Raw genomic sequence first — 27,991 nt, 5'->3', positions numbered from 1 at the left:
CTGCCCATAATTGAACACGTTGATTTAATATGATTAACAGCTCCACCTCGTGGCTATAAAGGGATATTTATCCTCAAATACCTCAATCAGGAAAAATAATGAAAAACCACATTATGGCCACTAGATGGAGCTGACAATTATAGCAAATCACTGTGTTAATTAAAACACTACCAAAATTATAACCATTGCGCAACTGCGTGTCACATTTGTCCAATGATTTATTCATAAAACAGACCTCTAATTGTTTATGAAATCTTCCACCACAAAATGTACTCAGCCAATGAGAGGTAATGATTTTTATTTTTAAAAAGCCTAGAGGACCGTCTTTTAAGTGGTGGGGTTAACGCGTTTCGTCCTGGAAGACGACTTGAGAAAACAGACCTCTTGCAAGAGTTTCCACCACAAAATGTACTCAGCCAATCAGAGGTGATGACTGCATTTTTATTTTTCTCCTGCTATCAACGGCCAACACGGTACAACACTTCATCCATGTCTTTGGTGATCTCTGATCTCCTTATGAAGTGTTTCTTACATGATGAAGATCAGCCATGGAGTATATCTGAGGTGTATATCAGGGTGTGCTTCTTCCCCACATGTCCAGCAACATTCATATACAAGACATTTCCTGCACTCACTAATACACCTCGAGGGTTGTGTGGGACCCCTGATGTACAGGAAGACGGGACTTCAGTGAGGAACAATTCCCTCACTCAGACCAGGAAAGTTCATTCTCCTCCGTGTCCAATCTCAGATGACTGTAAACAGAGGACTTCTGTGGGTTACACTTCCTCCAATCAGAAGAGGAACGTGGCTCTACCTTCGTGTGAGATGTCAAATGTATGTTAAGACTGGACTTAGTTTGAAAACATTTCCCACACTCAGGACAGGAATATGGCTTCTCCCCGGTGTGCGATCTCTGATGTGTGAAAAGCCTGGACTTTACGGAAAAACATTTCCCACACTCAGGACAGGAATATGGCTTCTCCCCGGTGTGCAATCTCTGATGTGTGAAAAGAGTGGACTTTACGGAAAAACATTTCCCACACTCAGGACAGGAAAATGGCTTCTCCCCAGTGTGCGTTTTCTGATGTGCGAAAAGCCTGGACTTTACGGAAAAACATTTCCCACACTCAGGACAGGAATATGGCTTCGCCCCCGTGTGCAATCTCTGATGTGTGTAAAGATTGGACATCATTGAAAAACATTTGCCGCACTCAGGACAGGAATACGGCTTCTCCCCTGTGTGCATTCTCTGATGTGTGTAAAGATTGGCCTTTTCTGAAAAACATTTCCCGCACTCAGGACAGGAATACGGCTTCTCCCCTGTGTGCAATCTCTGATGTTTAGAAAGACTGCACTTTACTGAAAAACATTTCCCGCACTCAGGACAGGAATACGGCTTCTCCCCCGTGTGCATTCTCTGATGTTTGGAAAGAGTGGACTTTAATGAAAAACATTTCCCGCACTCAGGACAGGAATACGGCTTCTCCCCCGTGTGCAATCTCTGATGTGTGGAAAGACTGGACTTCACTGAAAAACATTTCCCGCACTTAGTGCAGGAATGTGACTTTTCACCTGTGTGAGATCTTTTATGCTCATTAAGATCATATTTAAAACGGAAACACTTCCCGAGCTCAGCACAAATCTTTCTACCTGTTGGAAGGACGGCACTGTCCCGCACAGTCTGAGGTTCCTCAGGATAAGAGGAATACGATGGTCCGGCACCATCCCGCACAGTCTGAGGTTCCTCAGGATAAGAGGAATACGATGGTCCGGCACCGTCCCGCACAGTCTGAGGTTCCTCAGGATAAGAGGAATACGATGGTCCGGCACCGTCCCGCACAGTCTGAGGTTCCTCAGGATAAGAGGAATACGATGGTCCGGCACCGTCCCGCACAGTCTGAGGTTCCTCAGTATAAGAGGAATACGATGGTCCGGCACCGTCCCGCACAGTCTGAGGTTCCTCAGGATAAGAGGAATACGATGGTCTGGCACCGTCCCGCAAAGTCTGAGGTTCCTCAGGATAAGAGGAATACGATGGTCCGGCACCGTCCCGCACAGTCTGAGGTTCCTCAGGATAAGAGGAATACGATGGTCCGGCACCGTCCCGCACAGTCTGAGGTTCCTCAGGATAAGAGGAATACGATGGTCCATCTACACTGTGTGGTGCCGGATGGACATTTGAGGTAGTCGGGTTTTCTCCTGGACTATACTGTGTGATGTCCTCATCTTCTACTTTACAGTCTGGAGACAAAGTGAGACAATCCTCTGAGGTTTTCCTCATCTCCCGTCCATCTACTAAAATAGAAATACAAAGATTATTACTAGACATGAGCTGATTGGTTCCCCTAAACCAGGACTCCGCCCACATCAGGCAGCTTTGTGTCTGAGAATCTTACAATTTCTCTGTAGTCTTCTGCAAGCAGTGTGTCGGGAGTGCCTGGACACACCCTAATCACCCCATGCTCATTAAGCAAGCCATAGATCAGCCCTCAGGAGGGTTTGAACGGGAGCCGATTCTACTCCCAGCCTCTGATGCCTCGTAAAAATGTTACACCGCTTCTGCCAGAAGCAATTGGCCAGGAGACTGTGGGGAGGGGAGAAGAGGGCCGGCCGGATCACACAGAGCTGGGATCTCCTTTTGTGACACAACTTGAAGGCTGCATTATTGGGCACTAATGAGTCTGCACTGATAAGGCTGCATTGATGGCCAATGATGAGGCTGCACTGCTGGCCACTGGTGAAGTTGCACTGATGAGCACTAATTAGGCTGCATGAATGGGCACTGATGAGGCTGCACTAATGAGGTAGCACTGATGGCCATTGATAATCTGCACTGATGAGGCTGAACTGATGGACATTGATAATCTGCACTGATGGCCTCTGATGAGACTGCACTGATGGCCATTGATAAACTGCACTGATGGCCACTGATAAGCTGCACTAATGGGGCTGCACTGGCGATAAGCTGCATCCCCCCCCAAGGTGACAGTATGAAAACCCCCCTTCTAGGGTGTCAGGCTGCAACAAACAATGACCCACCCCCAGGTGACAAGCTGAACTCCCCATCCCTTTTCCTGTGACAGGCTACAACCACCAAACAAATAACCACCCACACCTCCCCCCCAGGTCCATGGAGGGGTTGACTTCAGAGCAGCCAATCCCTGGTGCTGGGGAGGTTGGGGACCGCTGTTTTATAGGAGTGATGAGGGGATTAGAGGACGACTGTCCCCACCCCCTCTATCACTCATTGCCATCTTCCCAACAGAACAAGTCCTGCACTTCCTTATTTAGTCCATGATTTAGTCATGAATAACAGCAGGGCTGAGCCCCACCAGAGGTCAGAGAGTGAGGATTGGGGGGAAAACAAGCAAGACGAAGACTGGACTGATCCTGAAGACCTCCATCATTGGGTTATTGACTCCTCCCTCCTTATCACTTTCTGTTTAAGGTTCCAAAGTTGGAGGATATGAATAGAACATCTATTATGGTTTGGTCTCAAATAGTTGCCGACACCCCTGATGAACAGAAAAAAATGGAGGATCCCCCAGGGTGGGGCTTTTTAGGCAACAGTAGTACAAGTAGTCATGGTAGATACAAAATATATAATAGTTTAATAATAACAGGACGGTATCAAACAACGTTCAGTAAACGTATATAGTACAAAGGTTTAAAAACAACACATTAATAGGGTGTATTGGAAAAGAGGTGAAGAGTCCACAATATAAATACTGGGCCCAACGCGTTTCGGGTTTCCTTCTTCAGGGACCGAAGTATGTGTGGAGTCAGAAAGTGTAACAGACAACTTTTCTAGAAAACAAATAAATGACAATGTGTTGAAAATAATAACATACAGATGAAAAACATTAAACTGGTACAGATAAGAAAAAATCATACCACCCGAGAAGTTTCAACGGCTCAGCACACCCCTTAAAAGGACATCGCAATCGGGACGCATGGCAAGCCTCAGATGGTAAGGAGAGGAGTGAGGACTGGCATCTAATATCAATCACAGCGTAGCAAGACCTTTGGCCCGAAGTGTCACAGTGTAAAAGTTTATTGATTGTATATATATATATTTTTACCTGTCCAAAATATAAATAAGAGGACAGGATAATATCAACGGTGCCGCAGGCAACAAAAACGAAAAAGAACGCAAAAAAGGATCGCAAAAAAGAAAGCTGAACCAAGATTTTATATATGAGGCTAGAGACATACCTGTAATGACAAAAAGTGGCCAGAGAGGTCAGTAGAGGGATCGGAAGCTAAAAAATAAATGAAAGAAATAAATCCCAGTTTAGAGATGTACAGAGTATAGGAAATGGCATGTAAAGCAATAGTATGGGGGTCAGGGTGGGAAACATGAAGAGACAAAGTACTTACATGGGAAGAAAACACAAGCAGTGTAGAGTGTGTACAGCTGCTGCAGCCATCCAGCAATGTCTGACATTGTGGGGCTGCTTGGCTTTTAAATAGGAGAGGGGGAGGAGGAAGGTGGGAGGGGTCTGTAAAGGAGCCTGCGTTGCTATGGGTCAGTGTGGAAAAGGGGGCGTTGCCTCCAAGTGGGGAGAGGGGAGGGACAGGTAAGCCCTGCTCTCATCATGTGGGAGCCCGCACTAATGACGTGCAGGGAGGAAAAAAAAAAAAAAAAAAAAAAAAACATGGCAAGTGACCAGGAAGATCACCTGACACGGGGGTGGAGAATATGCAGAATAGTTGGTTGCATGTTGGAGAATAAGAAACGTATAATAAAGGGGGCATGACCATTACTAGTACAGGAGGAGAAGGGTATGAAAAGGGTCAGCTAGGGAAAAAGTAGTAAGAAGGATTGGAAATGCAAGATGCAAATAAATGTTTTTGTTATAGAGTGATTTGTAAGCACGGTTGCTGCTCAATGCAAGCAGGGGTTTGTATATACAGTATCTTTATGTACAGGTATGCTCAGCCATAAAATTAAAGGGACAGCAATCTAAGAAGATGTTGTATTAAAAGGATATTATAATTATGCAAGAATGGGGACACGTGGGCCAAAAGGTCCAGGGGCAGAAAGGAAAAAACAGGGGCACGAAAAATGTCCACTGTGTGATCCCTGCCCCTGTTATAAGCGCAGGTATAGACCCATGGTCAAAAACACCAAAAGGTGCATGGGGACCAGGTCAAAAAAGCCGTCTCCCATGGAAGGAGGACAGACGGCTTACGTGCGCCCAGCTAAGGAGTGACAATAAGGGAGATGCCAGTCAAGCCAAAATGCGCTTCGAACGCGAATCCCCAGGGGGTGTACTGAGGGATGAATGGGCATGGTGATAAATACAGGGAAAATCCAGTATGTATTACTGACATGGGCAAATGACAGAGTGGAGAAGGGGGTAATGAAAGGAGACAATCGGTGACATAAGGTCCTCGAAATATAGAGTGGTCTTGGTCATTCTTTTTCACAACCCCCGGAGGAGAAACCTTCCAAAAAAGGCCTAAAGCTGATCTGCTCATTGAGGCCCGGTGGAAGATTGGCCTCTAATTCGGCAATCCACCGAGTTTCATGCTGCAAGAGGATCTTATTCCAATCCCCACCTCTGGGGCTTGGATGGATCCTATCGAGGATTAAAAATGTAACCCCTGAGAAAAGTCCATTATGTTGAGACAAGATGTGGCGCCCTAGTGGTAAGTCTGGGTTGGCCGAACGCATGGCATGTAAATGCCGGGAAGCTCGCTTAAAGAATGGTAATTTGGTTTTACCCACGTAGAACCTCTTACATTGACAGGTGAGTAAGTATATTACGCCAAATGTCTTGCAATTGGCAAAGTGTCTCGGTCTGTAAGGCCGACCGTTGGGTAGTACAATATCACGCTCTATATTGATGTATCGACAGATGGAGCAACCCCCGCAGGTGAAGGTACCCTTCCTTTTGCAAGGGTCTTTCCTGAAGTTGTCCTTGAACTCACTGGCCACTAAGTGGTCTTTGAGTGAGCATGCCCGTCGGTAAGTTATCGCTGGCTCTTTTGGTACAAAGGGACCGAGTTGAGGGTCAAAAGAGAGTAGGTGCCAGAATTGTTTGAGGATTCCTCTCGTTTTTTGATGTTGAGTATGGTACTTAGTGATAAGTCTGGTAGTATCACTACCAACAGGGGACTTCTTGCCTGATTGTACTAATAGGTGTGACCTGATTTGTCCATTGGCCCGTTGAAATGATCTTTTGAGGATTTTTTTCGAGTACCCTCTATGTAGTAGTCTGTCACGTAGTCCGGCTGCTTCCCGTAGGAAGGATTCCTGGGTAGAACAATTGCGTCTTAGGCGTAGATATTGACTATAGGGTATTGATCCTATCAAAGATGTGGGGTGTGCACTAGAAGCGTGCAATATTGTATTACCCGCCGTGGGTTTTCTGTAGAGCCCTGTTGATATGTACCCATCAGGGTTTTTGAGTAGGGTAACATCAAGAAAGGGGATTTGGGAATCGCTGGAGGACATTGTGAACTTTAAGTTCAGCTCGTTGCAGTTCATGATAGACATGAATGACTCGAGCTCCTCGGTCGATCCCTCCCAGATCATAAGGACATCGTCAATATATCTGAACCATCCAGATACAAGATGGATAAATGGTTCTACCGGATTACTGGTCAGGAATAATTTTTCCCACTCCCCCAGGTACAGGTTGGCATATGATGGGGCACATGAGGTCCCCATCGCTACCCCCTGTACCTGGAGGAAGTGGGAGCCGTCAAACGAGAAGACACTATGATAGAGTATGAACTCCAAGGCCATAATGAGAAATTCCCCAAGCTTCCGATCAACGCGGAAGATGGGAAGTAAGACATCCCGTATAGCAGCCAAACCCAGAGGGTGTGGGATGGAGCTATACAGGGCCTCCACGTCGATGGCTACCAAAAGTGCTCCTGGAGGCACTCTAAGATGTTCAACTTTGTTTAGAAGATGGATGGTGTCCTTAATATAGGATGAGAGGTGGGTTACAAAGGGTTTCAAGTGTAAATCGACAAAGATACTCAAATTCTCCGTTAGGGCGCCACTGCCAGATACAATGGGAAGGCCCGGTGGATTTATGAGATCCTTGTGGATTTTAGGCAGGCAATAAAAAGTTGGAATTTTGGGGTATTTGGTGCGGATAAACTCCCATACATCATGGTTCACTGCACCTTGGGAGAAGGCTCCATCCACTAGAGCATAAAATTCAGTTTCAAACTTTATAATAGTAGATGTGGAAATGGGAGTATACCAATCCCGGTTGCAAAGGATTTTTATACACATAGCCTTGTATTGATCATTCGTTTGGATCACAATGTTGCCCCCCTTATCGGAGGGCTTGATGGTGAGTGAATGACAGTCTTTAAGTTTCTCTAGTGCCTCAATGGGTTGGTAAGCAAGCTGTTTGGTGTTGGGTGGTTTTCGTAATTTTTTGATTTCTGCTGTCGTGAGTGCTACGAAAGCAGCCAGGTTTGAGTTGGTTTGCAAGGGAGGAAACTTGTCCGACTTGATTTTCAAAGTGTTGAAGGGTCGTTCGGGTCTTGGAGTGGAGATGGCGTCTGACATAAGGGTTTCTATGTCTGAGATGTCATCAAAATCGGAGAGGTCTGCCTCGTCACAAAGTGATAGAAGGAGATCCATGTCTTCTTTGTGCTGTTGAGCACTAGTAGGAGAAATTTCTGTTTTGGGTTTTGAGTACAGACTCTTAAGTAACAACTTCCTTGCAAACAGGTGAATGTCCTTTATAATTTCAAAAGTGTCCAGGGGTGCCACTGGGCAGAAAGAGAGGCCTTTGGTTAGTAGTGTCATTTCGTCGGTAGAGAGTTCGTAATTCGAGAGATTTATTATATCAAGACCGACATTGGATCTTGGTTCATCATCCGTCAATATAGGATGGTCTAGGTATCCTGCCGTGTGTGAACTACTTGAGGAAAAAACCCAGTATCCGTGGTTTCTCTGATTGTGGGTACATATCAACAGGGCTCTACAGAAAACCCACGGCGGGTAATACAATATTGCACGCTTCTAGTGCACACCCCACATCTTTGATAGGATCAATACCCTATAGTCAATATCTACGCCTAAGACGCAATTGTTCTACCCAGGAATCCTTCCTACGGGAAGCAGCCGGACTACGTGACAGACTACTACATAGAGGGTACTCGAAAAAAATCCTCAAAAGATCATTTCAACGGGCCAATGGACAAATCAGGTCACACCTATTAGTACAATCAGGCAAGAAGTCCCCTGTTGGTAGTGATACTACCAGACTTATCACTAAGTACCATACTCAACATCAAAAAACGAGAGGAATCCTCAAACAATTCTGGCACCTACTCTCTTTTGACCCTCAACTCGGTCCCTTTGTACCAAAAGAGCCAGCGATAACTTACCGACGGGCATGCTCACTCAAAGACCACTTAGTGGCCAGTGAGTTCAAGGACAACTTCAGGAAAGACCCTTGCAAAAGGAAGGGTACCTTCACCTGCGGGGGTTGCTCCATCTGTCGATACATCAATATAGAGCGTGATATTGTACTACCCAACGGTCGGCCTTACAGACCGAGACACTTTGCCAATTGCAAGACATTTGGCGTAATATACTTACTCACCTGTCAATGTAAGAGGTTCTACGTGGGTAAAACCAAATTACCATTCTTTAAGCGAGCTTCCCGGCATTTACATGCCATGCGTTCGGCCAACCCAGACTTACCACTAGGGCGCCACATCTTGTCTCAACATAATGGACTTTTCTCAGGGGTTACATTTTTAATCCTCGATAGGATCCATCCAAGCCCCAGAGGTGGGGATTGGAATAAGATCCTCTTGCAGCATGAAACTCGGTGGATTGCCGAATTAGAGGCCAATCTTCCACCGGGCCTCAATGAGCAGATCAGCTTTAGGCCTTTTTTGGAAGGTTTCTCCTCCGGGGGTTGTGAAAAAGAATGACCAAGACCACTCTATATTTCGAGGACCTTATGTCACCGATTGTCTCCTTTCATTACCCCCTTCTCCACTCTGTCATTTGCCCATGTCAGTAATACATACTGGATTTTCCCTGTATTTATCACCATGCCCATTCATCCCTCAGTACACCCCCTGGGGATTCGCGTTCGAAGCGCATTTTGGCTTGACTGGCATCTCCCTTATTGTCACTCCTTAGCTGGGCGCACGTAAGCCGTCTGTCCTCCTTCCATGGGAGACGGCTTTTTTGACCTGGTCCCCATGCACCTTTTGGTGTTTTTGACCATGGGTCTATACCTGCGCTTATAACAGGGGCAGGGATCACACAGTGGACATTTTTCGTGCCCCTGTTTTTTCCTTTCTGCCCCTGGACCTTTTGGCCCACGTGTCCCCATTCTTGCATAATTATAATATCCTTTTAATACAACATCTTCTTAGATTGCTGTCCCTTTAATTTTATGGCTGAGCATACCTGTACATAAAGATACTGTATATACAAACCCCTGCTTGCATTGAGCAGCAACCGTGCTTACAAATCACTCTATAACAAAAACATTTATTTGCATCTTGCATTTCCAATCCTTCTTACTACTTTTTCCCTAGCTGACCCTTTTCATACCCTTCTCCTCCTGTACTAGTAATGGTCATGCCCCCTTTATTATACGTTTCTTATTCTCCAACATGCAACCAACTATTCTGCATATTCTCCACCCCCGTGTCAGGTGATCTTCCTGGTCACTTGCCATGTTTTTTTTTTTTTTTTTTTTTTTTCCTCCCTGCACGTCATTAGTGCGGGCTCCCACATGATGAGAGCAGGGCTTACCTGTCCCTCCCCTCTCCCCACTTGGAGGCAACGCCCCCTTTTCCACACTGACCCATAGCAACGCAGGCTCCTTTACAGACCCCTCCCACCTTACTCCTCCCCCTCTCCTATTTAAAAGCCAAGCAGCCCCACAATGTCAGACATTGCTGGATGGCTGCAGCAGCTGTACACACTCTACACTGCTTGTGTTTTCTTCCCATGTAAGTACTTTGTCTCTTCATGTTTCCCACCCTGACCCCCATACTATTGCTTTACATGCCATTTCCTATACTCTGTACATCTCTAAACTGGGATTTATTTCTTTCATTTATTTTTTAGCTTCCGATCCCTCTACTGACCTCTCTGGCCACTTTTTGTCATTACAGGTATGTCTCTAGCCTCATATATAAAATCTTGGTTCAGCTTTCTTTTTTGCGATCCTTTTTTGCGTTCTTTTTCGTTTTTGTTGCCTGCGGCACCGTTGATATTATCCTGTCCTCTTATTTATATTTTGGACAGGTAAAAATATATATATATACAATCAATAAACTTTTACGCTGTGACACTTCGGGCCAAAGGTCTTGCTACGCTGTGATTGATATTAGATGCCAGTCCTCACTCCTCTCCTTACCATCTGAGGCTTGCCATGCGTCCCGATTGCGATGTCCTTTTAAGGGGTGTGCTGAGCCGTTGAAACTTCTCGGGTGGTATGATTTTTTCTTATCTGTACCAGTTTAATGTTTTTCATCTGTATGTTATTATTTTCAACACATTGTCATTTATTTGTTTTCTAGAAAAGTTGTCTGTTACACTTTCTGACTCCACACATACTTCGGTCCCTGAAGAAGGAAACCCGAAACGCGTTGGGCCCAGTATTTATATTGTGGACTCTTCACCTCTTTTCCAATACACCCTATTAATGTGTTGTTTTTAAACCTTTGTACTATATACGTTTACTGAACGTTGTTTGATACCGTCCTGTTATTATTAAACTATTATATATTTTGTATCTACCATGACTACTTGTACTACTGTTGCCTAAAAAGCCCCACCCTGGGGGATCCTCCATTTTTTTCAAAGTTGGAGGATGTTATCACATTATTATCAACATGTAAAGTCTGTGCTCCAATCAAATCATTAGATATAAATAGCCAGATTCAGGTAGAGTGGCGTATATTTGAGCGGGCGTAGCGCAGCTCATATGCACTACGCCGACGTAACAGAGAGGCAAGACCAGTATTCACAAAGCACTCGCTCCCTAAGTTACGGCGGTGTAGCGTAAATGGGCCGGCGTAAGCCCGCCTAATTCAAAGAAGGAAGGTAGTGGGCGTGCTGTATTAAAATGAATCGTGACCCCACGTAAATGAGACGCCGAACGAACGGCGCATGCGCGCGCATGCTCAGAATCACATCGAATTTACTCCCTAAGATACGCCAGCTCAATGCCTACGACGTGAACGTAACCTACGCCCAGCCCCATTCACGTACGACTTACGTAAACGACGTAAAATCCGACTGCAGTTCCGACGTCCATACCTTACATGACTTAGACCGACTATTTGATGGTTTAACTTTACGCCAATCGTAGGCCTTACGTAAACGGCGTAGCTTACTGCGACGGGCGCAAGTACGATTCTGAATCGGCGTATCTAGGTAATTTACATATTCGACGCGTTAATCAATGGTAGCGCCCCTTGCGGCTAGCGTAAATATGCGCCCAAGATACGACGATGTAGGAGACTTACGTCAGTCGTAGGAAGCCAAAATGCAGGCGTATCTCCTTTGAAGAATCAAGCGCATAGATACGACGGTGCATCCGTGGACTTACGCAGCGTATCATTAGATACGTCGGCGTAAGTCTTTGTGAATCCGGGCCAAAATGTCCAGCTGGTAGGAAATGTCTGTAACAAAAGAGAATACATATTATGCAGCCCTCAAAAATTCACTCTTTTGCTCGCATTTTGCGAGTGGAATTTATTCCAGGGCGAGTGAGGAGCGGGGGTGAACCAGGCTGACAGTTTCCTGGCTGAAGCGATTAGCCAGGAAACTGTCAGCCGAAGGACACAGAGAGCGGCAGGGCTTCTCCCCCTCTTGTATCACACACAGCGCGCATCTTCCGCTGTGTGTCATGGAGCTGGGTTTGTGTTTGACGTCACGGTGTGATAAGGTCCCGCCCCCCTAGGTCGGCTAATGTGATAGTAGATTGAATCAGTGTTTTGCCTATCACATTAACCGACCTAGGGGGGCGGGACCTTATCACAATCACAATTGCCCCCCCCCCCCCCCTGAGAAAACATTAAAGACTCTGAGGCACCCGGGTAACCAGAGCTGCGGTCAGGAAAACTCGCAGCCATTTAGAGACCTCAGGACTGCACTCTCCCCCCCCTGTCGCAAGGACGTCATTGGTTTCGACGTGAACGTAAATGGCGTCCAGCCCTATTCACGGACAACTTACGCAAATGACGTAAACTTGACGTAAATTTTCAAATTTTGACGCGGGAACGACGGCCATACTTAACATTGACTGCGCCTCATATACCCAGGGGCACCTTTACGCGTCGCAAATCTAACGTAAACGTCGTAACTTCACTGCGTCGACCGTGCATACGTTCGGGAATTCGCGTATTTTGCTAATTTGAATACTCGACGGGGAAAACGACGTCGGCGACACCTAGCGGCTAAAAAAAAAAATTGCATTTAAGATCCGACAGCGTAAGAGCCTTACGCCTGTCGGATCTAATGCTTATCTATGCGTAACGGATTCTATGAATCAGGCGCATAGATACGACGGCCGGACTCAGAAATACGAAGGCGTATCAGGAGATACGCCGGCGTATCTCTTTTGAGAATCCGGGCCATAAATTGTGTCTGCAGCACAGAGAAGGAAGATTATCCAAGAGAAATACAGGAATACAGGACGGGGAACACAGCTCAGGAAAGTGACCAGGGGATTACAGGCTGATATCACCCAGTCCCCGCCCTACTCTGGACCAATCAGTGAGCAGTATGGGTGGAGGAATGGATTTAGTGTTAATGACCCACCTGTGCTGATCTCTGTAGGAGTGTCCTCCTCTATAAATGTCCCCGTTATTCCATCCTCCTCCATAGACTGCTGATCATCCCTCACATACGTCTCTTCTTCTTCTGATTTCACCTCAAATTCTATATCGATTGGATCTCCACTCTAAACCAAGAGAATGAGAGAGAATATCATCTGTAAGATATAAACTTACATACAAAATCCACACATCATCTCCACCAGTCCATGTTCTAGATGCTCCGCCCCACCGACCTTGTAACAGTGGGGGATGGTGTGACCTTCCTGTGTGGAATCCCGGGAATACAGAGGACGGGGACATCGCTCTGGGGGGTTCCTAGTATTAGGTGGCTCCATCATATCCTTGTGTCCTTCTGATAACTCCTCCATCACTCCATACTCCTCATCCTCCTCTTTATACTCTTCTTTAATATCAATATTATCATCCCCGAGGTTTCCACTCTGAATATATAATAAAACATTCATTATAATAAACATGTTTGTGTATAAATCATAACCACCAATAATTGTTCCTCATCTACCTGATGATGGTGGGGGATGGTGTGTTCTTCCTCCATCACCCCATCCTCATCATCCTCCTCCTCTTTTATCTCTTCTTTAACCTCAACTTTAGGATCTCTCATGTTTCCACTCTGAATATAGAATAAAAATGACATCAATGGTAACAATGCAGATAATGTACAGATCCTAATGATACTATCAGTGATTGTTCCTCATCTACCTGATGATGGTGGGGGATGGTGTGACCTTCCTGTGTGGAATCCCGGGAATACAGAGGACGGGGACATCTCTCTGGTGGGTTCCCATTACTGGATCCATCTGTAGGAAACACACACACTGACTGAATCCATTGTTTCTATGTGTTTATCAGATGATGGGGGATCTAGGTGGAGCCTCCGTACTGCTCTCTCCTTTACAATAAAGTCTCCCCTTACCCGGTGATGTGAGGGGCGGCTGATTGTCCATCATGACGTCCTTGTAGAGATCCTTGTGTCCTTCTAAATACTCCTACATAGGGAAATAGACAGTGACATCACCTGATACTTACAAAGATAAAGTCATCATCCAGACACATCCCTTGTGTTGAACCTTCACAGACATCAGGAATAGTTATTTCCTCCTCCATAAAGATTAAAAAATCAAGTATCATAAGTCCACCTCTAACTAAAACCCCCAACCCGTATTATCGTATAATCTGTTAGTATAGACCGATGACATGAGAAGGTGATACATCTCCAAAATTATGAGAATGTTCCGGCCTAGTAAATAAAGAAATGTTCTGCCCCTGAAGGGGTTAATCTAGGTTTCCACACTATAGATGTGTGTATCATCATCTGCTGGAGATAAAAGACGTCACAGTGACTATGGAGGAAGAGGACGGACATGACGGGGTTACTGGGTGTAAATAGAAAATAAGATCTTATTACCTCCTCTGCAGAAACTTCCAGCAACGTCTCCGCTCTACTGCCTACCGACTCACCTCTCACTCGGAACTTCCTGTTTCTACCTGACATCACTTCCTGTTATCCATAGAGACTTCCTGTCTCTATGGTAGAAGTGAGATCACCATCTTGTGGAGCTCAGAGGACCTGCAGCCCCGAGAAACATCTCGTAGTGTGAACACGGTTTTGTGTTGTGTGTATGTACTGTATATCCTTATAGATGGGTCATCTCTACAAGATGGGGGGGAGAGAAATATATTACTGTCTAGTCCAGCCTTTTTCTCTCAGTAGCAATGATTTCATGATTATGTAGGAATGTCCTTCTCCCACTGACTACTGTTATATGGGGTACTTCTTTTATTGGTCATCACCATTATAAAACCAATAAATAGAGCTCTTGGAATGAGCTCCAGGTTTGAACTGAACGCATATTTGGCCTGTTTGGGGGTTCAGCGAGTGTCTCAACTAAATGGGTATTCAACCAAGTTGAACCTCCAGTTGCAGTATTACTGTCGCTGCTAAATGTGGCAGCTTCCCGCTTGGGCTGGTTGATAGGGATGGGCCAAACCCAATTCAGTTCGCACCAGAACATGCAAACAGGCATAAAAGTTCTAGGGAACATGCAAACACCGTTAACCACTTCATTACTGGACACTTAAACCCCCTTCGTGCCCAGACCAATTTTCAGCTTTCAGCACTGACGCATTTTGAATGACAATTGCGCGGTCATACAACACTGTACCCAAATTATATTTTTATCATTTTTTTCCCACAAATAGAGCTTTCTTTTGGTGGTATTTGATCATCTCTGCGATTTTTATTTTTTTCGCTATAAACATAAAAAGACAGAAATTAAAAAAAAAAACACAATTAGCTGGATTCAGGTAGATGCGCGCACTTGCCTCTCTGATTTACGGCGGCGTAGCGTATCGTATTTACGCTACGCCGCCGTAAATCAGAGGGGCAAGTGCTGTATTCACAAAGCACTTGCCTCCTAAGTTACGGCGGCGTAGCGTAAATGGGGCCGGCGTAAGCCCGCCTAATTCAAATGAGGATGAGGGGGGGCGTGTTTTATGTAAATGGGTGGTGACCCGACGTGATTGACGTTTTTTACGAACGGCGCATGCGCCGTCCATGTACATATCCCAGTGTGCATTGCTCCAAAGTACGCCACAAGGACATATTGGTTTCGACGTGAACGTAAATTACGTCCAGCCCCATTCACGGACGACTTACGCAAACGACATAAAAATTTCAAATTTCGACACGGGAACGACGTCCACACTTAACATTGGCTAGAGGCCAGCTATTTGTTCGACTAACTTTACGCCGGAAAAAGCCATACGTAAACGACGTAAAAAAAATGCACCGGGCGCAGGTACGTTTCTGAATCGGCGTATCTAGGCATTTGCATATTCTACGCCGAACTCGACGGAAGCGCCACCTAGCGGACAGCGGAAATATTGCACCCTAAGATACGACGGCGTAGGAGACTTACACCGCTCGTATCTTAGCCTAATTTAAGCGTATCTGGTTTCCAGGGGGGGGGGGACCTCCCAGGGTCTGGAAACGCGCTGCACAAACTTTTCTTCTTTTCCTCCTTAAGATGTTTCATCCTCTGCAAAGGCAGGATGAGCTCTGCAACTTTACCCTTGTAAAGAAGGATTGCCAGCCAGTAATGATCCCTCTCCTCGATACCATGAATCCTAGGGTCCTTTCACAGGCTTTGCAGAATCAGGGAGCCCATGCAGCGTAAGTTTGCTGAGGCATTCGAGTCCCCTGGATCACTAATGATGACATTGTCAGGAACTACCTCCTCTCAGCCACGTACAACTCCTTGGGTTTCTGGGGAATGAAAACCATCCCTTGAAGACTGCTGCCTGTATATGATATACTCCTGACTACTGCACTCATGTACCCATGGCTGTATATGATATACTCCTGATCACTGCACTCTATACACAGGGCTGTATATGATATACTCCTGATCACTACACTCTATACACAGGGCTGTATATGATATACTCCTGACCCCTGCACTCTATACACAGGGCTGTAGATGTAGATGATATACTCCTGACCACTGCACTCTATACACAGAGCTGTATATGATATACTCCTGACCTCTGCACTCTGTACACAGGGCTGTAGATGTAGATGATATACTCCTGACCACTGCACTCTATACACAGGGCTGTATATGATATACTCCTGACCACTGCACTCTGGGCCCATTATTCACAGTTAACTCTAAACTTATGACACGTAAAGGGTCCCCTATCGAATATTTTTGGATACCGAAATTTGTCATCATTGCAGCAACACACACATTTTTTTTTTGTTCACTACATTTTTTATTACTATTGTACTTTTAACAAGATTGCAGTAAAAAAAAATAAAAAAAATAACAGAAAAAAGTAAAGGTGGAAATCCGATTGGTTAGAAAAATGATTTGTCTGGAATTTGGAGGCGGAGTCGTTATTCATGTGTATACAATACACAACGTGTTACATTATTATAGGCTAGGAAGTGATGGCATCCCGCACAGGCCACCCAGGAAGTGACGTCATCCCACACAGCACACCCAGGAAGTGACATCATCCCGCACAGCACACCCGGAAGTGATGTCATCCCGCACAGCACACCCAGGAAGTGATGTCATCCCGCACAGCACACCCAGGAAGTGACATCATCCCACACAGAACACCCAGGAAGTGACGTTATCCCATACAGCACACCCAGGAACTCTAATTCATGGTCACCTGGAAATAATGAAAAGGAGAAAGTCCATCCAAACCGTGAGATTGGTCAGAGACTAATTGGTATCCTTCTGGGCATTGCCAGACTAGGTCTTGGTGACAGAGTGACGGGTGGTGCTATCTGAGGTGTATATCAGGTTGTGCTTCTTCTCTTCCCCACATGTCCACCAACATTCATATACAAAACATTTCCCGCACTCAAGAGACTAATACACCTCAAGGATTGTGTGGGACCCCTGATGTACAAGAAGACAGAACTTCAGTGAGGAACATTTCCCTCACTCAGATCAGGAAGGTTAATTTTCCTCCGTGTGTGATCTCTGATGCCTGTGAAGATTAGACTTCACTGAAAAACATTTCCTGCACACTGGACAGGAATACGGCTTCTCCCCCGTGTGGGATTTCTGATGGCTGTAAAGATTGGACTTCAATGAGAAACATTTCCCACACTCAGCACAAGAATACGGCTTCTCCCCCGTGTGCAATCTCTGATGCTGGGAAAGATAGGACTTATCTGAAAAACATTTTCCGCACTCAGGACAGGAGTAAGGCTTTTCCCCTGTGTGGGACCTCTGATGTCTGACAAGATCAGATTTTTGTACAAAACATTTCCCGCACTCAGCACAGGAATACGGCTTCTCACCCGTGTGAGACCTCTGATGTGCGAAAAGATCAGATTTTTGAACAAAATGTTTCCCGCACTCAGGGCAGGAATACGGCTTCTCTCCTGTGTGAGATTTCTGATGTCTGTAAAGAATGGACTGCTGTGAAAAACATTTCCCGCACTCAGGACAGGAATAAGGCTTTTCGCCCGTGTGCAATCTCTGATGTTGGCAAAGGTTGGACTTATCTGAAAAGCATTTTCCACACTCAAGACAGGCATATGGCTTTTCCCCTGTGTGGGACCTCTGATGTCTGACCAGATCTGAATTTTGTATAAAACATTTTCCACAATCAGTACAGCAATACGGCTTCTCCCCCGTGTGAGACATCTGATGCGAGGCCAGGTCTGATTTTTGTACAAAACATTTCCCGCACTCAGGACAGCAATATGGCTTTTCACCAATGTGCAATCTCTGATGTGTGTAAAGATTGGACTTCTGTGAAAAACATTTTCCGCACTCAGGACAAGAATACGGCTTCTCCCCCGTGTGGGTTCTTTTATGCACATTAAGTTTGGAGAGAAAATGAAAACATTTCCCGCACTCGGCACAGGAAAACCTCTTATCAGTCTGAGGTTCCTCAGGATAAGAGGAATACGATGGTCCGGCACCGTCCCGCACAGTCTGAGGTTCCTCAGGATAAGAGGAATACGATGGTCCGGCACCGTCCCGCACAGTCTGAGGTTCCTCAGGATAAGAGGAATACGATGGTCCGGCACCGTCCCGCACAGTCTGAGGTTCCTCAGGATAAGAGGAATACGATGGTCCAGCACCGTCCCGCACAGTCTGAGGTTCCTCAGGATAAGAGGAATACGATGGTCCATCTACACTGTGTGGTGCCGGATGGACATTTGAGGTAGTCGGGTTTTCTCCTGGACTATACTGTGTGATGTCCTCATCTTCTACTTTACAGTCTGGAGACAAAGTGAGACAATCCTCTGAGGTTTTCCTCATCTCCCGTCCATCTACTAAAATAGAAATACAAAGATTATTACTAGACATCAGCTGATTGGTTCCCCTAAACCAGGACTCCGCCCACATCAGGCATCTTTGTTTATGAGAATCTTACAATTCCCCTCTCAAGATATCTTGCCCCCACCCCAAAGCAGCCTGTCCCCACGTTGGAAGATTATCCAAGAGAAATACAGGACGGGGAACACAGCTCAGGAAAGTGACCAGGGGATTACAGGCTGATATCACCCAGTCCCCGCCCTACTCTGGACCAATCAGTGAGCAGTATGGGTGGAGGAATGGATTTAGTGTTAATGACCCACCTGTGCTGATCTCTGTAGGAGTGTCCTCCTCTATAAATGTCCCCGTTATTCCATCCTCCTCCATAGACTGCTGATCATCCCTCACATACGTCTCTTCTTCTTCTGATTTCACCTCAATTTTTATATCCATCAGATCTTCACCCTAAACCAAGAGAAGGGGAGAGAATTAATCGTATCATCTTATCATCGCCTAGAAGCGATTCAGTTCGCATGTGCCGCGCTATATAAGTTTTTCATTCATTCATTCATTCATCTTCTAGGGTCCATTCCTCATCTCCACAAGTCACTTTCATGTTCTAGATACTCCACCCTACTTACCTGAGGATGGTGAGGGATGGTGTGACCTTCCTGTGTGTAATCCCGGGAATACAGAGGACGGGGACATCTCTCTGGGGGGTTCCTGGTATTAGGTGGCTCCATCATATCCTTGTGTCCTTCTGAAAACTCCTCCATCACTCCATACTCCTCATCCTCCTCCTTATACTCTTCTTTAATATCAATATTATCATCCCTGAGGTCTCCACTCTGAATATAGAATAAAACATTCATTGTAATAAACATGTTTGTGTATAAATCATAACCACCAATAATTGTTCCTCATCTACCTGATGATGGTGGGGGATGGTGTGACCTTCCTGTGTGGAATCCCGGGAATACAGAGGACGGGGACATCTCTCTGGTGGGTTCCCATTACTGGATCCATCTGTAGGAAACACACACACTGACTGAATACATTGTTTCTATGTGTTTATCAGATGATGGGGGATCTAGGTGGAGCCTCCGTACTGCTCTCTCCTTTACAATAAAGTCTCCTCTTACCCGGTGATGTGAGGGGCGGCTGATTCTCCATCATGACGTCCTTGTAGAGATCCTTGTGTCCTTCTAAATACTCCCACTCCTCCATGGAGAAATAGACAGTGACATCCTGACACCTTATAGGAACCTGACACACACAATGATACAGTCACCATCCAGACACACCCCTTGTATGTTACTGGATAATGTCCCAGAATCCTCCTCACCTCTCCTGTCAGCAGCTCCATCATCTTCTTGGTGACTTCTAGAATCTTCTCCATGTTGTGTCTCTCGGGTTTTAGGGAGTCACATGGAGGCACTGTGATGGTCAGGTGATCACCGGACTTCCCAAGAGGAAATCTCTGTATTGGAGAACCAATGGGAATATCATGTTAGACTCCCAGAATCCTCCTCACCTCTCCGTTTAGGTCTGTATTATTAATAGAGATAAGAGTGATGTCATGTGATCTCCCAGAATCCTCCTCACCTCTCCGGTCAGGTCTGTGTATTATTAATAGAGATAAGAGTGATGTCATGTGACCTCCCAGAATCCTCCTCACCTCTCCGGTCAGGTCTGTGTATTATTAATAGAGATAAGAGTGATGTCATGTGACCTCCCAGAATCCTCCTCACCTCTCCGGTCAGGTCTGTGTATTATTAATAGAGATAAAAGTGATGTCATGTGACCTCCCAGAACCCTCCTCACCTCTCCGGTCAGGTCTGTGTTTTATTAATAGAGATAAGAGTGATGTCATGTGACCTCCCAGAATCCTCCTCACCTCTCCGGTCAGGTCTGTGTTTTATTAATAGAGATAAGAGTGATGTCATGTGACCTCCCAGAATCCTCCTCACCTCTCCGGTTAGCAGGTAGATGATCTCCAGGGTGAGGTTTAGTATCCTCTCAGTCATGTGACTCCGGTCCTCCTCCATCCTCATTGGTCATGTGATCTATACAGGTTTCCTGTAGACCAATAATTGATTAGAATTATGTCGACTGTACTGGTTGCATAATATTAGAATGGGATGTATGGGGGGATAAAATGAGGGTTTCTATCAGGGAAAAACGGTCCCCAGTGGGATTACACACAGATGAAAATTCCTTTTGGTGTTTATGTGATCTGGGAGCCTCTTACTTGGCTTGATGGATCACAAACTCCTTTCTATGTAAAGTCAATTTTGCTAGTTTTTGATCTTCCGACAAAGAAATACAAATACGATTCCCTTTATTTCTAAATACTCCCCCAGTAAGTGGGGGAATGTTCTGGCCCTGAAGGGGTTAATCTAGGTTTCCACACTATATATGTGTGTATCATCATCTGCTGGAGATAAAAGACGTCACAGTGACTATGGAGGAAGAGGACGGACATGACGGGGTTACTGGGTGTAAATAGAAGATAAGATCTTATTACCTCCTCTGCTGCATATTCCAGCAATGTCTTCTCTCTACTTCCTCCCGACTCACCTCTCACCTGGAACTTCCTGTCCATGCCCGACATCACTTCCTGTCTTCCATAGGGACTTCCTGTCTCTATGGTAGAAGTGAGATCACTACCTTGTGGATCTCAGAGGAACTGCAGCCCCGAGCAACGTCTCGTAGTGTGAACACGGCTTTGTTCTGTGTGTGTATGTACTGTATATTAAGGTGACCAGATTTTTAAAATAAAATCTGGGGACATAGTTTTTTTTTTTACTAGTAATGGTGGCAATCAGCGACTCTCTGCCCGTCACAGCCGCTGTCCGCCTCACAGCCTGTCAAGTCTTATGCTCCTGGCCCCGGCTAATACTGGGTGGAGTGCGGAGGAAGATCACTCCGCCAGGGAAGGCAAGAAGATAAACGGGCAGGCGGCTGGCCGGGACTTGAGCCAAGGCAGAAGAACATGCAAGAGGAGCTGAATGGGCATGTACCCGAAATGGAAGAAATATTCCCTCCGCCCCGACCAGCACATGATCATCAAAAAGGGGCACAGAAAAAAATACACCCCCATAAGCTTGTAGGAGCGGGGGTGTGTAATTTAGATTTTTTTTTATTAATTCTGCACTGACTGTCTTTGCAATTGCCCCAGGCCCAGTTCAAATCCAATCCAGGGACAAAACCGGGGACCGACTTGGTCCGGGGACAGTGTCCTCAATCAGGGGACTGTCCCCAGAAACCGGGGATGTCTGGTCACCCTACTGTATATCCTTATAGATGGATAGTTGGCATCTGTGTCCCATGATGTCTTTGTCCCGGGCAGTGTCCCAGAAATCACATGTAAATGAGTTTGTGTCCAGGTGGACCAATCAGTGTCCAGGATGGGTCTTGTAAGTGGCCAATGAGCAAGCAGTGATCCGCAGTGGGTGGGTATCAGAGAACGCTCAGGCAGAGGTTTTCCTGCTCTCAGGATCCATCAGGAAGCTGTGCACAGTGTGTGGAATGGGCTCCGCTCTGGATGCGCCCCCTGTGGGGTTTCCGGTGATGAGTGCCTGGCTTCTCCAACCCTGCCAGGTCTATACAAGTCATGGCTTCTCACGGTATATCCCAGTCCCTGAGAGGTGGTAGTGTCCGGAATAGGGAAGCGGAGGGCATTGTGTGTAGGGGGGTTTGAATGAGAGTCATCAAGGGTCCTGTGTGTGGTGCAAGAAGGGGGGACTGGGGGTGCTGTGTGGTGCCCTGGTGGAAGGGTGAGGGTGGCCTTTTCTAGGTCCCTTCACTTAGCTGGGGAAATGCTCTCAACTACCTATCTGCCCTGAGCACCTAAAATAATACTGCTAGCCGTCCACTCCTAGTTGCAAATAACCCTATGTATCCTCTTCAATCCCCCCATCCCCTAATTACACCCCATGTCACCATCCTCACCCTACTCTTCACCCTCTAATACCCCCTTTCATTGCCCTGCCTCCTCTCTATGTCCCCTTCTTCACTACCTCATCCCCATCTTCACCCACCCCATCTTCCCCCCTCTTTGCCATATTCAGTACACTGTCCCCCTCTTAACCTTCCCTCTCTACTTCTGTATCTCCCTCTTCTCCCCCCACTCACTCCCCTTCCTTCCACTCTTTACTGCCCTGCCCCTCTTCACCTAACCAATTCCCTCTTCACCCTCACATCTCCCTCCTAACTCCCCCACCCTCCCATTCTTCACTCCTCCATATCCTTCCTTCTCCTTTTTTACCCCCCTCCTCCTCTTTACCTCTCCATGGCCGCATCACCCCAATGTCCTCCTCTTCACTCTCCTGGCCCCCTTTACCCCCAACCACTCTTCACCAGCTTGCCCCCCTCTTCGCCTCACGTGCCTGCATCACCCCAATGTCCCCTTCTTCACTCTACTGGTCCTCTTTTCACTTCCCAATCTGACTTATTCCTCTCCATTTCCACTCTTCACCTCCCCATCCCCCTTTCCCTCTCTTCACCCTCCTGTCCTTCTCTCCACCTTCCCTTCCCCTATTAACCCCCTTTTCCCACTTCTCACCCCGATCACCTATCCCCATTTTTACCCTCCCCTGACCACCCTGTTTACCTTCCCCTTCTTCATCTCCTTATCCTTCTGTTCCCCTTTTAACACCCTCCCCCATCACCTTTATCACCCCTATGTCCTCCTTTTCATCCTTCTGTAACCATCTCCACCTCCTCTTCCTTCACATCACCTCCTCATCACCCATAACCCTCTTTGCACCCCGCTTTTCAGTATTACAACCTGTGATGAAGAGGTAACCTATTGCTTCCCAGCGGCTTGTCAACCACCCTCTGAAAAGTGATCCACCACGGATCGCTTTTTAAAAGAGGTGGCAAGGACTGCTTAGAGCCCTAAAATGTGTAACTAGATAACCCAATCCAAACATCATTTGACTGATGACCAAGATCTTCTTGTCACTCCCGGTTTCCATGGTTACAGAGAGAGGAGAACGACGCAAGGTCCTCTCTTTGTACAGGACCGCTATCACCGCCAGCTGCATCACAATTGGACATGAGAGCCTGGAGTGGCGAGTGACCCCCTTCTCCCACCCGCAGAAGTGGCTAATTAGTAGGGTTGTCCCGATACCACTTTTTTAAGTACCAATACTTTTTTTTCAAGTACTCTCCGATACAGATTGCTGATACTTTTTTTTTCAATGTCACGTGACAGTTTGACAGATGGGGACTGATAGGTGGCACTGACAGGTGCCTGGCACTGACAGGTGGCACTTTTGGGCACTGACTGCTGGCTGGCACTGATAGGCGGCACTTGTGGGCACTGACTAGCTGGCGCTGATGGGCACTAATAGGTGCCACTGATTGCACTGATAGGTGGCACTTGTGGGCACTGATGGGTGCAGGTGGGCAGTGGGTGTAGGTGGGTACAGATTGCAGGTGGGTGCAGGGTGCAGCATGCAGGTAGGTGCAGGGTGCAGGTGGGTGTAGGGTGCAGGTGGATTCAGGGTGCAGGAATGTCTTCCCTCTCCAAGCACAGAAACCCATCCCCCTTCCTGTACAATTAGCACACTTTAAAACACACCCCTACGAACACAGACCTCAGATACAGCGCGGCTCAATCCAGTGAGAGAGCTGCCCCTCCTCGTGACCTGTAAGACACGTCAGAGTCGGGAAGGAGCCGCCTAGGAAAAGCTTTCCATCCCCGGCTCCAGTGTCACAAGCGGCAGCGAGCGATGCTGCGGGAGTGCGGGCGGGTGCTGAGAATCTGGCTGGACAGGAGCGCATTGCTGTGTCACTTCTAAATAAAGAAGCCTGACTTCCGCCCACCCTCTCCAGCCACTGACTGCTCCCACCCTCTCCGGCCACTGACTCTACCCGCCAACCAGGTATTGGGTAAGGCATCGGGAGCATTTGTGCGAGTACAAGTACTCGCGCAAATGCTCGGTATCGGTCCCGATACTAGTATCGGTATCGGGACAACCCTACTAATTAGTCATTTAGGTCACTTCTGTCTTACTTAGAATCCCCGGCTGAAAAGACCCATACCGGGATAATGTCTGTATTGCCCCCACCATCCCGGAATAACCACTGAAACCCGAGGACGTCCATTTAATTACCTTTGGCGGCAAGTGGTTAACTTATATTCTCCGATGTCTACTAAACTCATAAGTGCATGATGATGATCTCAGTAATTTGTAGTAAACTGCGTCTGACGAAGGAAACTAAAGAAGGCTAATTATAGAAAGTTTGTTGAACGAATGTGACAAGCATTTGCCCAGCTGTGACAAATTCTGGCCATGTTTTGATTTCCTATGACGGTCAGCTCCATCTAGTGGCCAAAACAGGGTACAATCCCCCAGTGCCAGATTATTGCCACTATCGAAGTCAATGATCTGATATTTGTCCTGATTGGTCGAATGTGTGCCACATTCGATCAACTAATTGTTTCCTATTTCATAATAGACCTCTAAGTCTCCATACCACAAACTGTACTCAGCCAATGAGAGGGAATGACTCCATTTTTATTTTTCTCCTGCTATCAATGGCCAACACGGTACAACACTTCATCCATGTCTTTGGTGATCTCTGATCTCCTTATGAAGTGTTTCTTACATGATGAAGATCAGCCATGGAGTATATCAGGGTGTGCTTCTTCCCCACATGTCCAGCAACATTCATATACAAGACATTTCCCGCACTCACTAATACACCTCGAGGGTTGTGTGGGACCCCTGATGTACAGGAAGACAGGACTTCAGTGAGGAACAATTCTCTCAGTCAGGACAGAAAAGTTGCTTCTCCCCCGTGTGTGATCGCTGATGTCTGTTAAGACTGCACTTCTGTGAAAAACATCTCCCGCACTCAGGACAGGAATACGGCTTCTCACCCGTGTGAGATCTCCGATGTATGACAAGCCTTGATTCATATATAAAACTTTTCCCACATTCAGTACAGCAATACGGCTTCTCCCTCGTGTGAGATCTCTGATGTGTGTAAAGACTGGATGTCTGTGAAAAACATTTCCCGCACTCAGGACAGGAATACGGCTTATCACTCGTGTGCAATCTCTGATGTGCATAAAAATTGGATTTATCTGAAAAACATTTTCCGCACTCAGGACAGGAATACGGCTTCTCCCCCGTGTGCAATCTGTGATGTCTGTAAAGATGGGAGCTCACTGAAAAACATTTCCCGCACTCATTACAGGAAAATGGCTTCTCCCCCATGTGAGATCTCTGATGTACGGAAAGATGCCACTTCTGTGAAAAACATTTTCCGCACTCATTACAGGAAAATGGCTTCTCCCCCAAACTCTTATCTGTTGAAAGGACAGCACCGTTCCTCACAGTCTGAGGTTCCTCAGGATAAGAGGAATACGATGGTCCGGCACCGTCCCGCACAGTCTGAGGTTCTTCAGGATAAGAGGAATACGATGGTCCGGCACCGTCCCGCACAGTCTGAGGTTCCTCGGGATAAGAGGAATACGATGGTCCGGCACCGTCCCGCACAGTCTGAGGTTCCTCAGGATAAGAGGAATACGATGGTCCGGCACCGTCCCGCACAGTCTGAGGTTCCTCAGGATAAGAGGAATACGATGGTCCGGCACCGTCCCGCACAGTCTGAGGTTCCTCAGGATAAGAGGAATACGATGGTCCGGCACCGTCCCGCACAGTCTGAGGTTCCTCAGGATAAGAGGAATACGATGGTCCGGCACCATCCCGCACAGTCTGAGGTTCCTCGGGATAAGAGGAATACGATGGTCCATCTACACTGTGTGGTGCCGGATGGACATTTGAGGTAGTCGGGTTTTCTCCTGGACTATACTGTGTGATGTCCTCATCTTCTACTTTACAGTCTGGAGACAAAGTGAGACAATCCTCTGAGGTTTTCCTCATCTCCCGTCCATCTACTAAAATAGAAATACAAAGATTATCACTAGACATGAGCAGATTGGTTCCCCTAAACCAGGACTCCGCCCACATCAGACGTCTTTGTCTCTGAGGATCTTACAATTCCCCCCTCAAGGTAACAAGTGAGGTGAGTAGACAGATAGATCCTCCTCACCTGACTCCTTCAGTATCCTCTCGCCTTACTAACTGACATATCAGCATGGATGTCCCACCACTTCCTTAACAGTTATACGGCGGCAGGTCAGCTCTGCTGGGCAAGATCACGTAGATCTACGTCATCTTGCCGTTCAGCCAATAGGGGCGGGCACGCGCCACCGGAGGTGCGCTCGCCCCTGACGTCGACATGCGTGCCCGGCGGGCGCGATCACCGCCGGGCACCCACGATCGCTCGTTATAGAGCGAGAACCGGGAGCTGTGTGTGTAAACACACAGCTCCCGGTCCTGTCAGGGGGAGAAATGCCTGATCGTCTGTTCATACAATGTATGAACAGCAATCTGTCATTTACCCAAGTCAGTCCACCCCCCTTTAATTGGAACACACCCAGGGAACATACTTAACCCCTTCCTCGCCCTCTAGTGTTAACCCCTTCCCTGCCAGTGGCATTTTTATAGTAATCAATGCATTTTTATAGCACTGATCGCTCTAAAAATGCCAATGTTCCCAAAAATGTGTCCGAAGTGTCCACCATAATGTCGCAGTACCGATAAAAATCACTGATCGCCACCATTACTAGTAAAAAAAAAACAAATGCCATAAAATTATCCCCTATTTTGTAGACGCTATAACTTTTGCGCAAACCAATCAATAAACACTTATTGCGTTTTTGTTTTTTTACGAAAAATATGTAGAAGAATACGTATCGGCCTAAACTGAGGAAAACATTTTTTATTTTTATATATATATATTTTTGGGGGATATTTATTATAGCAAAAAGTAAAAAATATTATTTTTTTTCAAAATTGTCGCTTTATTTTTGTTTATAGGTGATCAAATACCACCAAAAGAAAGCTCTATTTGTGGGAAAAAAAGGACGCCAATTTTTGTTTGGGAGCCACGTCGCACGACCACGCAATTGTCAGTTAAAGCGATGCAGTGCCGAATCGCAAAAAGTGGCCCGGTTATTGACCAGCAATATGGTCTGGGGCTCAAGTGGTTAAGCGAAATCTCCCTAAAACTGAGTTACTAATATTCCCCCCTGCCCGTGCCCCCCTCCATGACTTTTCCATCAAAATCAACTGGCAACAGGACAGAGAGTCAATGACCTTTGCCCCACACCTACTGGTGTGAACTACTCCTTGCAGCCAAGATTGGAGGTCATGCGGACAGACTATGTGAGTTCACTTTGTCCGACTAACGCATGTCCAGACCAGGTGGAGGTCTGGGACCTTGTTTGTCGACCTTTGATGGGGGAGAAATGTGACAGACTCACCTGGGACAGAGACATTTGGATTGGACTG

The 27,991-nt window shown here is 46.5% G+C and overlaps 2 protein-coding genes across 2 annotated transcripts in view; one reads left to right on the top strand and one right to left on the bottom strand.

Moving 5' to 3' along the window:
* Positions 1 to 27,991, top strand: part of LOC120909737 — an 857,992-nt gene that overhangs the window by 472,623 nt on the left and 357,378 nt on the right. The gene's annotated exons all lie outside the window — the stretch shown is intronic.
* LOC120909740 (zinc finger protein 260-like) lies at positions 640 to 26,038 on the bottom strand (the record flags this gene model as incomplete). Its single annotated transcript, XM_040321468.1, has 3 exons — positions 640 to 1,509; positions 17,411 to 18,222; positions 25,419 to 26,038. Coding segments are annotated over 3 exons (2,235 nt in total), but the record flags the coding sequence as incomplete, so codon positions are not given.

This window comes from Rana temporaria, chromosome 8, assembly GCF_905171775.1.
Source record: "Rana temporaria chromosome 8, aRanTem1.1, whole genome shotgun sequence".
NCBI classification, from domain to species: domain Eukaryota; kingdom Metazoa; phylum Chordata; class Amphibia; order Anura; family Ranidae; genus Rana; species Rana temporaria.
Note: the sequence above shows the minus strand (reverse complement) of the source record. Positions and strands in the feature narration are given on the sequence as shown.